The sequence below is a fragment of the Zootoca vivipara genome, chromosome 3, assembly GCF_963506605.1.
Source record: "Zootoca vivipara chromosome 3, rZooViv1.1, whole genome shotgun sequence".
NCBI classification, from domain to species: domain Eukaryota; kingdom Metazoa; phylum Chordata; class Lepidosauria; order Squamata; family Lacertidae; genus Zootoca; species Zootoca vivipara.
This window is the reverse complement of record NC_083278.1, coordinates 104,090,037-104,107,432: the sequence shown is the minus strand read 5'-3', so window position 1 is coordinate 104,107,432 and position 17,396 is coordinate 104,090,037. Positions and strand designations below refer to the sequence as shown.

General features: G+C 46.9%; 1 protein-coding gene across 1 annotated transcript in view; it reads left to right on the top strand.

Moving 5' to 3' along the window:
• Nucleotides 1-17,396, top strand: part of MRPS5 (mitochondrial ribosomal protein S5) — a 45,638-nt gene that overhangs the window by 11,211 nt on the left and 17,031 nt on the right. The window contains exons 3-5 of the mRNA XM_035111084.2: nucleotides 704-829; nucleotides 1,741-1,974; nucleotides 4,116-4,150. Coding sequence (XP_034966975.2) covers nucleotides 704-829; nucleotides 1,741-1,974; nucleotides 4,116-4,150 — 395 coding nt within the window. The remainder of the gene's footprint in view (nucleotides 1-703; nucleotides 830-1,740; nucleotides 1,975-4,115; nucleotides 4,151-17,396) is intronic.

The window sequence follows — 17,396 nt, the reverse complement described above, 5'->3', positions numbered from 1 at the left end:
CTGAGCAAAGAGTAGATGGAAGAAATCTGTGGACCAATTTGCAAGCAATTTTTGACACAGGCTACCGTCAGTGCAGTCATTCTCAGTCTGCATATGTCTCTGCAATCATATGGAGAAAGACCTGTCTGGACCTGGCCTGGGCTTTCTGGACCTGCCCCCTCATTATAGTAATCTTAACCTTGAGGGTAAAGCCAGTTAGGAGGGAAATTCAGCAGAGCATCTGCTCTGCATTCAGAAGCTCCTCAGCATCCCCAGGTAGGGCTGTGATCGCCCTACTTCTGAAATCCTGGAGAGACACTTCCAGTCAGGGTAGACAGCATTGAGCTATATGGACCAATGGTCTCCATATGAGGCAGATTCCTACATTCCCATGAGTGGGTATTGAAGTTGGTAGCCACTTGTCTGCTCAACTGCAGCCCATCTTCGTAGCCATGTTTCCGGACACACACTCATGATTTGGTAGGCATTCATATTTAGCAAGCCATGATGATGATGATGATGATGATGATGAAAGATTGTTGTGAAGATGATGTGAGCTTTATCATTATGCATCCAGAGCCTTAATAGGTCAGGCTACAGACCCAAGATGCCCGTGACCTCGTTTTTTATCCCTTAGATTAAATGACACCTGAGTTTTCCCCACCCCACCCTTGAATTGCTGCTGTTAAGAATTAGGATGAGTTGTGTCCGATATCTGTTTCAGTGACAGCTGATCAGCTCTGGAAAGGCGTTTTGGCAGAGAGCGGTGCCAGTGGAAGGAAAGGAAGAGGGAAGAGGACCAAGAAGAGGGTGAAGAAGGATCTCAATAGAGGCCAGATCATTGGTGAAGGTAAATCCACAACATAAGCAAGAGGACAGAAACCTCTTTATTCTTATCGGGTCCCTCCAAGAGTGAACTCTGGTTCCACTCCCATCAGCACTCAACACCAAACCAGGGCTGCTGAGATGCGAAAGAGAGGTATCTGCATGCTTGGGGGGACCCCAAGTTTTGCAGAAGTAATACATATAAATAATTTGAAACCCTGTTGAGGGCACACACAAACACACACACACAAACAACCAGCTCCGGGAGAACATAGTTAGCCACAGAATGCTAAGTCTAGGAGGTGTGTAAACAAGAAATTAAAAAATGCTCTCTGTGTGAATATTTGATTCTGCAGTGTGCACAGCGAGGTTTGGGTACTAATTCCGCATGTTCGTATAAGTGATTTTTTCACATAGCGGATGTTAGTAAAGCGAGACCTGGGCATACTGCATTTTATTTGTTTTGTAATACATCCTGTCCCCCAGTCCTAAAATGGGACACACCCACACCCAAGTTGGCTAAATAAATATTGCTTATTGCATTTCGTTCCCTGAATTCATCCTCTTCTGTATTTTATCTCAGTGCACACTGCTTTGTCAGCTAAAGCAGGTTATATATCTGCAAACAGAGAAATAAAATGTATTTATTATCAATATACTTCGTGCATGCTGTTTTCCTTAATTGTAGTTTATCTCCCCACCCCACCCCACCATAGCTGCCAAGTTTTCCCTTTTCTCGCGAGGAAGCCTATTCAGCATAAGGGAAAATCCCTTTAAAAAGGGGATAACTTGGCAGCTATGCACCCCACTCATCCTAAAAAGCAGTTGAATCTTAACACTGGATAGTGCTTGTTGTACAGCTTCAGCTCATTTCACAGTTACGGCTGTGATCTAGGAAGTACCCTAAGTCGTTCTTGTGCTCTCCGACTGCCTTAGGACGCTCAGGTTTCCTCTGGCCTGGCCTCAACACTCCGATACTGAAACAAGGAGCGGTCCAGGCCATTGATCAGCGGGATGAAGAGGAGCAGAAGAAGCTGCAAGCAGAAAGGCTCCGTCTGCGGGAAGAGTTGGAGAGGAAAAGAAAGATAAAGGTGAAGAGGGAGAGAGGATGGACTGGAAGATCTTGGGGAGGTATCAGCCTAGGACCCCCGGATCCAAGTCCTACTGGAGGTGAGATAACTAGGTGCATTCTAGTTGTTTAATTTATTTCATAAAACTCATTCCGTGCATGTCTGTGTAGCTCAGTGGTAGAACATCTGCTTTTCTTAAGGCAGTATTGGGGTTGCTAATAACTCCCTTAAGAAAAGGTTTCTATAAGCTACAGTTTGATCAGGGGTGGGGAACCTCGGGTTTAGGGGGTTATGTATGGCCCTCTAGGCATCTCTGTCCAGCCCTCAAGACTCTCTTCTGTTAAATAAAACACTATACAGTGTCATGTGTCATGTGTTGTTGTTCGTCCGAGGTTGCATTTACCTAATTTTAAGGCCTGCTAAGGAACAGGTCGCTGTTATTATGTCCCGATATGTAAAAATCACAGAATTCAAAGAAGGGGTACTTCCTTTTTCCCATGATTGTCATCTGAACTTATGAGTACTGTATCTTTAAAAAAAAATGTGGGCAACCTGCCTGACTGCTCAACGCGGTTTGCAATGGACAATTGAAAAATATACAGATAAAACAACACCAAGAACCTAGGAAGCTGCCATATATTTGGTCCATCTAGCTTAATACTGCACACACTAACTGGCAGCAGCTTTCCAGGGTTTCAGGCAGGAGCTATCCCCAGTCCTGCCTGGAGATGCCAAGGATTGAACCCGAGACCTTGTGCATGCAAAACAGATGCTCTTCCACTGAGCTGTGGTCCTTCCTTGATCAACCTAAAGAGCCATAGAAGGCTGTACACAGTGACTCGGGCAGTCGATCTGTTTAACTCAGAAGTACTTCTCTGGCTGGCAGTGACTTCCCAGGGTCTCCGACAGACAATTTATCTTCTTGAGCCGGAGGTGCTGAGGATGGCACTCAGGGGCTTCTGCATGCAAACCATGCGCTCTGCCGCTGAGCTATGGCGCTTTGGGTTCAGAGAGGTTTCTGGCGTTTCAGAGCGATGTGTCTGATGTGACATGCTGCTTGCCCACGCTCTGCCCGCCCGCCTGCCAGTGGGAGTTGGCAGCTATGCCGGACGTGCCTTGCAGAATGCCGTCCTCATTTCCAGCACATCCACTGCAGTCCCATCAGTTTCCTGGAGCAAGTCCTCAACACCTGCAGCGGGCAGAACTGGGGGGGAATGGGTGCCGTGTGGCCAGCATTTAGAAGCCTGGCCTGTTTAAAGTACTTTGGCTCAGCGCTGTTCCCTTAACGCTTCAGAGATGTTGCTGTGATTGCATCTGACTGATTACAGGCTCTCCCACCCTGGCAGCCTTTTCAATTGAAATGCAGAGCAAGGTGGCTGTTAACTCTGAGACATGACTTGATTTGAAGCGCCTGGGGTGGTTGTGCGTCTCCCCATCCCACCCACCGCAAAAAACAACTTCCCTCTGTCGCTGTGCAAGCAGCATGTGTTGGATAAGACCTGAGCCTGTTTATTTGTTTGATTTGAATCATTGCAAACTGTTTGATAGCTGGTCATTCAGCGTGCTCATTTCTAGAGCAATACCCTACTGTGGTGTCGGCACGGTACATGTGAGCCGTTTATTAGCCTGGCTGCTCCTGTTAGACCTTAAAACACTCTGCGATCTACGCCTGACTGCTCAGCCAGCTTATACGGTATCCCTTTGGCCAATAGCACGTGCAAGGAGGCAGCTCTAAATTTAGCCGAAAAATGTCATTGTCTGTACGCAATCTGTTCACTTCCTAACGTGGCATGCTAGTTTTAACACTTTGCAGAGCTTATAGCAGTGGGAAAGCAGCAGGAGGAGCACAATAACATTGGGACTTACCACGTTCATAAAACAGCCCTCCTTGTCTCGCCCATTCTTCTTCCCTTTGCCACAAATGCACAAGCGGAGTTGAAATTTGGGCCACATCTGCTCTATTCCCTTTTAAGCACCATTGCGCCACTTCAACAGTCACGGCTTCCCCCAAAGATTCCTGGGAACTGTAGTTTGTTATGGGTGCTGAGAGTTGATAGGAGAGCTATACAGAGCTATACTACTCAGAGTGGTTTAATCATCAGTCCCTCTTCCCTGGGAACTCTGCATGAGTTGATTGTGCTTGAATCAGACCTAGGCGAGGTAACATTTTTATGCAGTTATATATATGGAGATGATACATTTATGTGTATGTGAGTTGACTTGCATTTTCTTTACCGACAGAAACATACGAAGATTTCGACTCCAGGGTGATTGAGGTAAGCGCTGCAAAACATCTGCAGGGATTCGCACCTTAAACACAAAATGCTTCTAGTCTTATCATCCTTTGACTATAACTCACTAGTAATGGGAGCTGGGGAATTCTGAAGTAGCGTTATTGCAGCTGCGGAGTAAAGTGTGCTATTCCTTTGGCTCTTGCTACAACGCCCAGTTCAAAGGACTCTTGGATAGAGTTCAAAGGCTGCGTAGCTGCAAAGTCAACCATTAGGTTAGCCACTAGAATTAGAGAATTATGGGGTTGGAAGGGACCCAAGAGTCATCTGTTCCAAGCTTGAGAGAGGGGGGGGGGGTTCTCCAAATGTCTTTTCTAATTTGCGTTCTTTCACCCCGGTAACGAAGCCATGAACAGAACAGCTTTTGACTCTCTGCTCTTGGAAAAGCAATAAGTAGGTTGGAATCCATCCCACCTTACCGTTGCCTTGTTTGCATAGGTGTATTAGCTAGGGATTCCTTCTACCTGGTGCATTCATGTCATCCAGGGACTAGGAATTCAGGCCCAATAACCAAATACAGCCCTGCAAGCCTCTCTGCCTGGCTCTGCGGACTCTCTTCAAAGCACATCTCTTTGTCAGCCATGCCCCCTCTCTTAGGCCCATCACCGACCCGCCTTCACACCCTCCTTTGAAAAAATATGAGATTGTTTATATATAGACTTTTTACAAACTATGCATTCAGAGGTTTTTATTTTCACTTCCCTTGCCTGGTGTGTCATATCTCCCTGACGGACCCACCTTTCACTTTCAGAAATGCCGGTGTAATGCTTTAAAAAAAACTTTCAATGAGTGACCACTTGCCCCTGTTCGAATGCCGAAACATTGCTTTTTGTGTGCCATCTCATCGTTCTTTTGCCCAGAGCCAGGATTCAATTTGCATGTGTAATCTATGGGGATTTGCAGTTGGTCACAGCTCCTGTATGATGTACTTGTTTGCAAACGTGTACATCATAGGTCTACTCCTAAAAAAGAAAAGAAAATACACTGTGTGAACTGTTCCTATTGCCACTAGCTCATAGCTTAGTATTAGTGAAGATACTCAGAGGCTGCATTTCAGATTTCATAAAACATTTTGCAGCCTTTCTGAACCTGCTTTCTTTTCCATCGCCTCTTCGGAATGTGCGTTGCGATCTCTCTTTCAAGAGCAGCTTGAAATTGCATCCCATACGCAATTAACTTTTGTACTGAGGTCAGCAGATTGTTGAACCCAGGGTTAGAGCGTTTTCAATAGTGTGCCCGTTTTCGCTTATTGTTACTGGGAAGAAACCAAAGGCACCTAGCAACAACTCGGATCGCAATTCCACGTGGGCTGAAATTTGAATTTCAAAGCAGCATCAGTATCCTCTGGCAGAATTTCAATTATTTCTAGGGTGGGCAGATGGAGGAATTGCAATAAGTGAAATGCTGGGTGCTAAAGGAGGCCTGGCACCTTAATTGCACTTTCAGTTCTGTAACTACAACACAATGTGCTGCACTTGGTTCTTGTTAGAGCTGGTTGAGTGAGTAGAACTGATTGCCAGCAGTAGGTAGGCTGGCATGGGGTGAAGACTCACATAAGAAGAGCTACTGGATCAGGCCAGGGGTCTGTCTAGCCCAGCATTCTGTTCTCTTTGTGGCCAACCTGTAAGAAGCATGAAGACAGGACCAGAGTGCAGCAGCACTCTCCCCCTCCTGCAGTTTTCAGCAGCTGGTAAAGGTAAAGGGACCCCTGACCATTAGGTCCAGCCATGACCGACTCTGGGGTTGCGGTGCTCATCTCGCGTTATTGGCTGAGGGAGCTGGCGTACAGCTTCTGGGTCATGTGGGCAGCATGACAAAGCCGCTTCTGGCGAACCAGAGCAGCACACGGAAATGCCGTTTACCTTCTCGCTGTAGCGGTACCTATTTATCTACTTGCACTTTGACGTGCTTTCGAACTGCTAGGTTGGCAGGAGCTGGGACCGAGCAACAGGAGCTCACCCCGGCGCGGGGATTCGAACCGCCAACCACCTGATCGGCAAGCCCTCGGCTCTGTGGTACTCAGTACTGAGCTGGTACTCAGTAGCATGTTGACTTAAACCGGGGGTCGGCAAACTAAGGACGGGGGGGGGGGCGGATGCGGCCCTCCGGGCTCATTAATCTGGCCTGCGAACCTTGGGGACCCTGCTGCCCAGTCAGTCAGTCCCCTCGCTAAACTGGCGTGGTGCAGGGGCGTGCTGACTTCCGTGACACTGGCGCAGCTTCGGATTGGCTGCAGGAAGCTCCTGCAGCCAATCCGAAGCCGCGGACGCCTCTGGGCAATGCCCTTTCCTTCCCGCTGAGGTGGCTGCATATAGCCAAGAGCCGAGCGGGAGGAAGCGGCAACGGCGGGGAGGCTGTCTCCGCCGCCCAGGCCAGCGGCGTGGGCTCTGCGCCCCGCAGACCCCTGGCCAAGGCAGAGGATGACAACAACACTGCCAAAGACAAGGTGGCGTTGGCGGCTGAAGCGTGAGTGGTGGCAGGGGGGGTGCTTTCAGGAGGGGGGTGCTTTCAGGAAAGGGTGGTCCAGCCCCCCACAAGGTCTGAGGGACAGTGGACCAACCCCCTCCTGAAAAAGTTTGCTGACCCCTACCTTAAACAGTGGGGGGTACAGGGGTACAGCTCCGCTGGGGCAGGGAGATGCTCCACAGTTTGGTTTCACAGATGCAGCTTGCACAGCTCCAGCCTTGCTGCCACCGGGCCCCAGCACCACCCACTCAACTGTAGCGATGTTGGCATCATGGCAACACCTCTGTGGCTCTGCCCCACCGCACCAGCCACTACTGATTGCCTCTCCCTCTCGCCACCACATCTCCTCACCCCGACCATGGATCTCACAGCCAGCAGTGATTTTCAAGCACAGTAATATGGAAACCCTATGCATATGAACTTCCTGACAGTAAGAGCTGTTCGACAGTGGAATTTGCTGCCAAGAAGTGTGGTGGAGTCTCCTTCTTTGGAGGTCTTTAAGCAGGGGCTCGACAGCCATATGTCAAGAATGCTTTGATGGTGTTTCCTGCTTGGCAGGGGGTTGGACTGGATGGGCCTTGTGGTCTCTTCCAACTCTATGATTCTATGAAATTTAATTTGGTTTAACCTTCATGGCCATGGCTCCTGCAGTGCTCTGGTTGAGAGAGGAGCTGCTGTAACAGGGGAGCTGGAATATGGACTCCTGTGCCTGGACCCCCCCCCCCCAATGGCCAAAGAAGGCATTAAGTACAATTGCATGCAACTTCCTCTCCTCTTCTGTAACAAAAAGCAGCCTAGGGAGGCTGTAATTTTAAGTGGAAGTATGGCAGAGGGACAGGAAGCTGCTTAACCCTTTCCTCTCCCGCTGTTTTTCTGTTCAAAATTGCCTCCTTCTCCACTCGCAGGCCCAAAGACACAGATACTCCCATTGGCGAGTATATAAAAAGAGCTCGCTTTTCCTGTTGCAATGTGCCTGTCTTCCTGAGGGATGCCTGTATTATACCTATAGAACTGTGGCATGGGGGGCAGCATTAAAGGGAGGGGGGGTTGCCATTATTATTATTATTGTTGCTGCTGTTATTTTTCATTTCAATACTGCTTTATGTTTTATAACAACAAAAGAATATTGCACACCTGTTTCCCTCAAACCAGTGAGATGGAGAGACGCTTGGAAATATCCAGAGGTGGCGCATTTTTATTGGGCCATTTATATACCTCTCATAGTTAAACAAAACTCTTAAGCAGTTTACAACAGAGGTTGTAAATAAACAGCAAATAACAAAACAGGAAGGAGAGAATTTCTATGTTCTATGAAACTTAACTAAATAGAACATCCTCATCAGTATCAAAATAAACATTGCCACATAAAAATCAGCTGCAAAAAAAATGCAAGGAAAATCCATAGTAAAGGACTAAATCCAAGCATCCTTGAAAGACCAGGAAGCAAAATAATTAAAAATGAAAATGAGATTAAAAAGTACAAATTTCACCTTTTTTTTAAAAAAAAAAACCTTTTCTTTTTTTAAAAAAGAAAATCAACTCATTCTTCCCCACCACCATACATCAATCAGTCATCCCATTATCTTGTGGCTATCAAGAATGTAGAAAGAGACATCAGTTAATGTTGCCTTGTCCTGTGTGTGAACTTCCTGTCCAGGGTACAATTCAACACATCCTTAATCTTCTTTCTTGCAATGCATTGACTTTAATGTTACGCAGGTGTAACATTTCTGAGGCCCAATGTGTGGGATGCTATTGCAACTAAGTTTTACTCGCCGTAGAACTGTGGGCGAGTACAGTCTCAAAAAGTAACTTATTTCTAAAAACCCTCAGTACCGTCTTTCTCACAGAAGTGCGTTGTCAGTCACACTAAGCAATTTTTCTCTCTTTTTTCTGTGTAAAAACATTTAAACTTGCATGTTTCCTTAGGGACAGCTTGAAACATCAGTTCTGAAAACACTGTGGGTGAAACGACCCACAGAAAAATGCAGGAATATATATACAGTATCGCAAAAAATGAATTCAGGCGTCAATCAAAAAGGAATCGAGGGAAATAATTAAATTCCCATCTTTTGGGGGTTGGTTGAGGGTGTATCGCAGAAGAACAAATCCGTTCACAAAAATTAATCCTGTTATTAATTTCTGGTGAAATCTGAATTCATTTATCTGCCTATTTATCCCTTCCTGACCAGGCAAATAGGTGAAACAGACTGGAAGTTGTGGACTCCCCTTCCTCAGAGGTTTTTTAAGCAGTGGTTGGATGGGCATCTCTCATGGATGTTTAGCTGAGATTCCTGCATTGCAGGGGGTTGAGCTAGATGACCTTGGGGGGTCCCTTCCAACTCTGCGATTCTATGAAACCGCTGAAATTGGCATGCCTCCTTCAGCCTAAGAGTGGGAGCAGCTTACAAAGAAGCTGCTTTTGACGTGGAGGGAGCTTCAGCAGAAAGATGAGAGGAAGCCGGCCCGGGGGGGGGGGGGTTATGTTCAGTCCTTAATCCCTCAGGCAACTGAGCAAGCTGCTACATTTTCCTCCCCATAGGTTTTAGAATAGCAAGACGCTTCCAAAAGAGAAGGGCTGGGTTGTGCAAGCTGCTCAGGGCCACAGATCTTTTATTGCGGATCTGCGCTGACTTAGTCGTTATGAAGTACTTTGAGACCTAATTGACTCTGATGGGCAGTGAAACCTCCCTTTTTTTGTTTTATATACCTGTAGAGAATCATATTTTTATTGCAACTGTAAAGCTGGGTTTTTTCCCCCATCCTTTAAAAAAATAAATACAAGACATCACGGGTTGAGATGCTTCGGTTTTTAAGATTACTGCGTGCTTCTCTCCAAGTAATAAAGGAGGGTGAGTAATGGAAAGTGACAGGTTCCCAAGTACAAAACAGCAGGCGTACAGTAATACAGGGATCTAGTCAACTGTATGTGCCATTCTTTTTATGTTTTAATCGCAGAAAGAAATCCAGTCCTATATCTAGAGTGGCGTCAGATCCATTGCTGCCAGCATACAATAAATAAGTATCTGAGCATCCTTTTCTGATTAGAGAGGAGCAACACAGGAGGTTTGTAGTGAGTTTAGGCAATTGGTCCGTCTAAGTCAGTATTGTCTATACTGCCTGGCAGGGATAGAGCATCTGCTTTGCATGCAGAAGATCCCAGGAATGTCCAGGGTGAGGAATTAACTCTATTGTCAAAAGTACACTTACAAGTTAGGAAAAAGCATGTCCATCAGTCCTACGACGTCTCTCAGCTACTCCTAGGTGTGCATCTGATGAGGCAGTTGCCGCAACAGAGAGGCCCGGTCGCTGAGTGTCAAAGCAAAGTTCAGCAGTGTCAAAGCAATTATTCTTCGACATCAGCTTCGTTGGACTGGTCATGTTGTGCAGATGCCTGATTATCGTCTTCCAAAGCAACTGCTCTATTCCGAACTTTAAAATGGAAAGCGAAATACTGGTGGTCAACCCCGACAACTGGGAAACACTGGCCTGTGAGCGTTCCAGTTGGAGAACAGCCTTTACCAAAGGTGCCATGGACTTCGAAGAGGCAGGGACTTGGGGCGAAAAGGAGAAATGAGCTAAGAGGAAGACACATTTGGCAAACGCTCACCGTGATCTACTTCTGCCGGAAAATCTATGTCTCCACTGTGGAAGGACGGTGTAGATCCAGAATTGGCCTCCAGAGTCGCTTACAACCGTGTTTATGAAAGACAATCTTACTCGGCTAGGAGTGATCGCCAAAGGTGAAGAAGAAGGAGGGCCTGGGAGGCAGTGTAACAGGAGGGGTGGTGGCAGCAGGAGGAGGTGTGGAAGCCCTTCATTTCACACCAGCCTAACCTCTCCCTCCTCCTGCACTTGCTCTCCAGTTCTGCAGTTTCTCCTGCCTCTGACTCTCGTCTCCTGGCTGTTACAGGCTCCCCCAGATTACAGATCCCTTCTCCCATGTCGGTCTCCAACCCTGCTTCTCCCAGTGCCCACTCCTTTCCAGGTATCATTCCTCAGCGTCCAGCCAGTCCCTGACAGCAGAGCTAGGAGAGACCCTGATCTGAAATTCTGCAGAGTTGCTGCCAGTAAGCTTAGACAGTCCTGACCTAGGTTGACCACTGTCTGACTCTGTATAAGGCAGTTCCCTGTGAATCGTAGAGTGAGGAGAAGGAGGACTTTGTGTTGGAGATGCATGGCCCCTTCGTGGAGCTACATTCCCCAGGGCACATTGGTGGGGAGCCATGGCAGTTAAGCAGCTCTGAAACTAGTCTGTGCATATATTATATTTGTCGTGGTTGTTTATTTCGTTTATGAATTGCTTCCTGTGAAGTACTTCGAAGCGATTTCACGGTGCAATAAAATCCTAAAGAAAGCCACTTCTTACATTAAAAAAACCTGTTGCCTGTGTAAAAAAACAACAACCAGTTAAAGCCATTGCATATATGAAAGCAGTTTCAAATTCAATGCAGGCAGAGAATGAGATTTTTTTTAAAAAAAATATCCACTTAAGAGGCTTGTTGGAAAAGGAAGGACTTCAGGAGGCCTCTCTGATGTGTAAACGGGAAGGAGGACTTAAGAATCGGTGCTGTCACACTAAAGACCCAATTCCTACATCATAAAGGAATGATGTGGTAGTATCTCCAGGAGGTCCTCTCCTGCAGAGCACAGCTGTTGGATGGGAATATAATAAGTGAGGCAGGTTTTTAAGTATTTTGGTCCCGAGCTGTAGCAGCACCATTAGCCTAGCTTGGTAGCTAAATGACACATGTAGGCATGTTCTAAGCAGAAGCTTGTATGGAGCAACACGCACACATTCCTTTCTAGCAAGCATCCTGTCCACGGAGGATGGATCTGATCAGGAAACCTTGTGGCAAATTATGCAAGCCTCTTGTTCTGTTTAGACTCCTTCCCAGTTGCAAAGTGGCAGTTCCAGTGCACCTATGAGGCTCCTTCCTCCACCCTCACGGGCAGCTCGGCTTCAAGATTTAAGTTTAAAATTTCACACCAAGCAGGCGACTGCTAGTTTATATTAAGTAATAAAGAGAGCTGCCCCAATGGCAATTTTGTTAGAATTAAATCGGTGCAGCAGGGCTTTTAAGAATGGCAGGGGGCATGTGATTGTCCTTGGGTTCCTATGCTATTGGCAGGCAAAGCATTATGTTTCAAGTGCCTTGGGAGCGAGACATTCGCCATAGGCTGCAGCAGGTAATTAAGAATCCTTCACAGTAACCCAAACTTCTGCAGTAAATGTGTGCTCTGTGCTCTAGGTCTTGGATAATGCATATGATAAGGTGGTAGGAGTTTGTACACAATTATCTGGGTTGGGGAGGAGGCTCCCCTCTCAACTTGCTTGCTTCCCTTTCTGTTAGCAAGGGAAGGGGAGCACACCAGAGTGCTTGAATTTTGGCCTACGCTAATCAGTGTTTCCCTGAAAATTAATTATACCGTAGAAGAAGCCCCTTTGTGAACAAAGATGCCAAAGCAGCATTACTAGTGTTTTATGAACAATGAATCCTAATGCTATCCTTCTGTAAACACTGATTAGCACGTCTAGCTCGTGCAAGAAGATATTAATATTTGCATTCAGGGTTGCTTGCCATTGCTGGCATCTTGTTCCGTTTTAAACAGCGGCACGAACTCATCTCTTAATTTGTACCGTCAGACTTTTCTCATTTGCGGCCCAGTGCGTGTGGCTTCGCCCTCGAGCCCCTAAAATACAATTCGGCCAGAAACGTCCTTGCCCACCCTTGTGCCCGTGACATAAAAGTAGCGCTTGATAGTGGCTTGCGAAATTGCGGAGCTAGCAATTTAAACAGCAGCTGAGCAAGACAAGCAAACCTTAATGAATAGTAAGTGAGCCAGTGTGTGGAATTAAAGCACAAAGAAGTCCCTTGGGATTTTGCTCAAAGGCAAATGAAAGGAGAGTATCCTAAGGACCCGGTGGTGTGTTGAGCAGTTAAGCAACTGTCCTCTTAGCAATGGCAAATTTTGAAGCTGGCATTTCCTTGGTAGCTGGGCTTATCTGCTGTTCTACAAAAGCATTTGGTGACCGCTAGCCACAATGGTTATGTTTTACCTCTGGTGCCCACCCTACCACCCCCACCCCCACAGGAGGAGGAAGAGAAGGAGTATTTTAGGGATCCTTGTCAGCATTCACGTCGCCATCATCTGATTCTGCCCCAATCTGAATGGTATTTGTAGGTAAAGATAAAGGGACCCTGACCATTAGGTCCAGTCGTGACCGATTCTGGGGTTGCGCGCTCATCTCGCATTATTGGCCGAGGGAGCCGGCGTATAGCTTCCAGGTCATGTGGCCAGCATGACAAAGCCGCTTCTGGCAAACCAGAGCAGCACATGGAAACGCCGTTTACCTTCCCGCTGAAGCGGTTCCTATTTATCTACTTGCACTTTTTTGGGTGCTTTCGAACTGCTAGGTTGGCAGGAGCTGGGACCAAGCAACGGGAGCTCACCCCGTCACAGGGATTCGAACCGCCGACCTTCTGATCAGCAAGCCCTAGGCTCAGTGGTTTAATCACAGCGCCACCTGGGTTAGGACTAAACAAAAAACTTCCAAACATCATAGCCAACCAGGCCACATTTGCCTATGATTTCGCCACACCAGCACTTCAGCAGCCACCAAGCCATTCCTTAGAGCTTCCTTGACAGCGAGCTGTTTGATGCGGTCGGACTGTGTGCTCTTCAACAATCGTTTCATGCCATCAGTAGCCTTAGGAATTTCAGCAGGAGTTGAGGGAGCCAGTACCAAAAAGTGGCCAGGTGAGGCTTTGAAAAAGTGATAGCAGCAGAGACAAGCTTGGGCCCTCGGGTGATGATGGCCATCGCCAGCTCCCGCGCTGCCTGCGCCATCCCAAGAGCAAGCCCTGCGCACGTGTGCAGTTGCGTGTGAGTTGAACACGTGTAATTGGGTGGATGCCTGTATGTCCCTGAATGCCACTTGCTGGGAATCCTAAATGGAGAGGATGCTGTTACACTCGGGTCCCGTTTTGGGGCTCTGCAAAGGTCACTGTGAGAACAGGATGCTGGACTAGATGGGCCTTTGGCCTAATCCAGCAGGGCTCTTTTTATATCCGTATGCTGTAGTTGCCCACTTTCGCCTCCAGGTCCCAGGGCAGGCCACAACACTTCAAACGAATTATAGTCATGGTAATAGGATGGGTCCTGAAAACCCCTATCTGAGGAGCTAAGCGTTCACTCCCTTGGCCATGTTTTGAGATTTTGGGTCTTCTCTCTAATGAAACTTCCATTTGTGCAGAGGGTCTGGTATGTTGGGTGTGTTTTCTTTGATTTTTGCCAAATCTTGAAGGCTTACTGCTGGTGGGAACATCTGAAGAGCATGTTACGGGAGAAATGGGAATAATGCTAAAAATGAATTCAAGCTGAACCTCCAAATGGAGATTTTTTCCTCTGCAGGCTGTCTGCATGGGGGTGGGAGGTGGGAATCAATTTTGGGGTATGCTTTGATGCCAAACTGTGCCTGCAGATGGACAACTTCAAAGGGGTGCACTGTCGGCTCCAAACAGCTGAGAGAGAGAAAAGAGAAGAGAGAAGAGAGGAGAGTGGTCTAGTGTTTTTTACATGAGCCACAGCTAAATCAAGAATTTGGGCTGAGCCTGAAGTGCAGAAGGTGCTGATTTGTCGGCTGAATGCTCAGTAGTTGTACCAGGCATGCCCAATCCAAAGAAAGCATTCTGCCGACCAATCACAGGTGCTGATGTTGCAACCCTGTTGGTTCCTCTGGCTCCTAAAAGACCTAAACATTGCTGGTTGAAACTCCAGAGACTCTGATTAGTTGATAATAGAACCTTATATTCAGATCCCTACATTTCTCTTTTCCATTGTTTGAAATGGGAGACTGAACATGCCAAAGTTTATTGATGGCAATAACACGAAGCAGCACTTAACCTGCTTATTAGTGTCAACGAAAGCTGTAACCTGCATTTTCATAATCATGCCTGCCTGCTTCCCCTAATTAAATATAGATTTCTCCCCATGTTCTCCAGAAGATGGAATAAAATAGTTTAAGCAGTAACCTTAAAGTAACCTTTTGCTGTCCTTTTACAAACCTTGTTTCTCCCTTCATATTTCTGCAGTGCTGGTAAATTAAACCTTTCGCCAGTGTTTCTCAACTTGGATCTCCAGCTGTTTTTGTCCAAAGCAGGACAGCCATGCTGGAGCCCATATCATAGAATCGTAGAGTTGGAAGGGGTCACGAGGGTCATTTAGTCCAACCCCCCTGCAATGCAGGAATCTTTCACCCAACATGGGGCTCGGACCCACGACCCTGGGGTCAAGAGTCTCATGCTTTACTGACTGAGCTATCCGTCCTTCTGCCTCTGATCTAGACACCGTGAGACGTTAAAGAACCCTCAGGCTGTATTTGCTGAGTTTAAACCATGGTGCCTGTTAAGAGGAAGAAGAAAAGAGTCACCATTTGCTGTTGGCTCTAGGAGTCATTCTGTCCAGGATCTGTGAACCACAGTGCCAAATAGCATATGGTCTGCATTGCCTTCCTGGTGTGTGGCTCTCCTGTCAAAGAAGAAATGAAATAATTACTGTTTCTTTCCTTTTTTGGTTGGCAGGCTGAGCAGTTGTGGCATGATTAAGTTTGCATTGATGTGTGTGTCTGTCTGTCTTCTCCTCACCCACCTCCCTTTTCATAGCTCGACTAAGGTGGTTACACCACATAGCACCATACTTAGAATTCATTGAATTGTAGAGTTGGAAGGGATCGCGAGGGTCCTCTAGTCCAACCCCCTGCAATGCAGGAATCTGTGGCCCAACATGGGTCTCGAACCCACAACCCTGAGATCAAGAGTCTCGTGATAACAGCTGAGCTAGGTACCAAATGAAAGCCACATAGAAAGGAGACAGTTTGATTTTCCTTCAGCAGACCGTAGCAATGCACATCTTATCCTCACCCCCCCTTTTTTTTAAAAAAAACCAACAACCATAGCTTATACTTACATAGGGAGCTGTCATAAGAACATAAGAATCCAGCTTCCTGTTCTCACAGTGCCCATGGGAAGCTCACAAGCAGGACCCGAGTGCGAGAGCACACTCCCTCCTTTTTACAACCAGCAACTCCCAAAGCGGATATTTTACTGTACACCGACTTTGTATTCTTCATATAATATATGTGAATGAGAATATATATCGGTACAAGTTGCAAAATCGATATTGCTTTGCAGTGGGGCATTTTAGCTGCTTTTGCCTACTCCAGAATGAGAGAGAGAGAGAGGAAATTCTGCCAGAGCTCAGTAGGTTAAAAAAAAAAATGCATTGTTTGATGTCAAGACAGTTGATGAAGTAACAGTCCATGGATGCCTGTGCACATTATCAAGCTTGAAAGGCCTTTACAGAGTTTTAAGAGAGATGTGATGGGTCTGATTGTGATGGGTGACTGGGCACATTTCCCTTCAGAGCTGCACAGAAACAGCTGACAGGAGTAATTTTGTGTGTATGTGGTTTTTCCCCTCCAGTAGCCTGACTCGCTTCCATGTGCTGCTGTTGCCACCTTCTGGGGAAAAAAGGAGGAAGCCTCGTTTTCCTGGATTTGGAAGTAAGGAAACCCGAGTTAAGAGGAAACCTGGCCAGTGGTTAAGAGCTCAAGAGCAAACCTTGGAATCTGATCCTGACAGCTAGCATAAATTCTTCCTCATCTTCCAAAACTGGTTAACAATAGGCAGCTGGACCTCTTAACTAGGGTTTCCTAACCTTCAAGCTCTGATTGACATGAAAAACTTGCTTAGCATTAACCGTGATTGACACTGTCGCTTCCAAAATCTGTGTTAGGGCAAATCCTTTTATTAGCGTAACCAAAACATTGCAGGATAACGTGCAAGGCTTTGAGTTCTCCAGAGTTCTTCTTTTGGTTAAACCACTGAGCCTAGGGCTTGCTGATCAGAAGGTCGGCGGTTCGAATCCCTGAGACGGGGTGAGCTCCCGTTGCTCGGTCCCAGCTCCTGCCAACCTAGCAGTTCGAAAGCACGTCAAAAATGCAAGTAGATAAATAGGAACCGCTACAGCGGGAAGGTAAACGGCGTTTCCATGTGCTGCTCTGGTTTGCCAGAAGCGGCTTTGTCATGGTGGCCACATGACCTGGAAGCTATACGCCGGCTCCCTCAGCCAATAATGCGAGATGAGCGCACAACCCCAGAGTCGGTCACGACTGGACCTAATGGTCAGGGGTCCCTTTACCTTTACCTTTAAGCAAAGCAAGGGGTAGTGGCTGGTGTTGAAATTGTGGAGTTTGCATCCCAAGGGCTGTGAGTGACTAAATGCAATGTCGGAAAGAGATCGCCGGTGTTTGCATGAGGTTCTATTAGGTGCTATGCAGGCTTCTGGTTGGATCTGCAGATGCTGAGAAGAAGGAGAAAACAGCTGTTGTTTCCAAGTATCAGTCAAATGTTGATTTCCCCCACCGCTGTATTTGAAAATAATCTAGCTGTTGGCTGGGTCTGCTTCCATCCTTAGGTCGTACACATAGGTTTTTTGGTAGGTGGAGAAGAGGAGTAAAGAGAAACCAGGCTGCTTGTGTTATTGTAGAAACTAGGTAGTTTTTATCTTGTTGCAGTTGCTATTGTGGAGTTATTGATGTAACCCTTGACTGTGCCTTGAGTTGGGGGGGCGGGTCATGCTGGAGAGCATGTGATCCTGTGTCTCCTTATGCTGCTCCCAATCTCTTAGCCCAGTTCGGAAATCGAGAGCAGTACTCTTCCGCAGTGACCCAAGTGTGCAGAGAGGGGATTTTCAAAAAGCT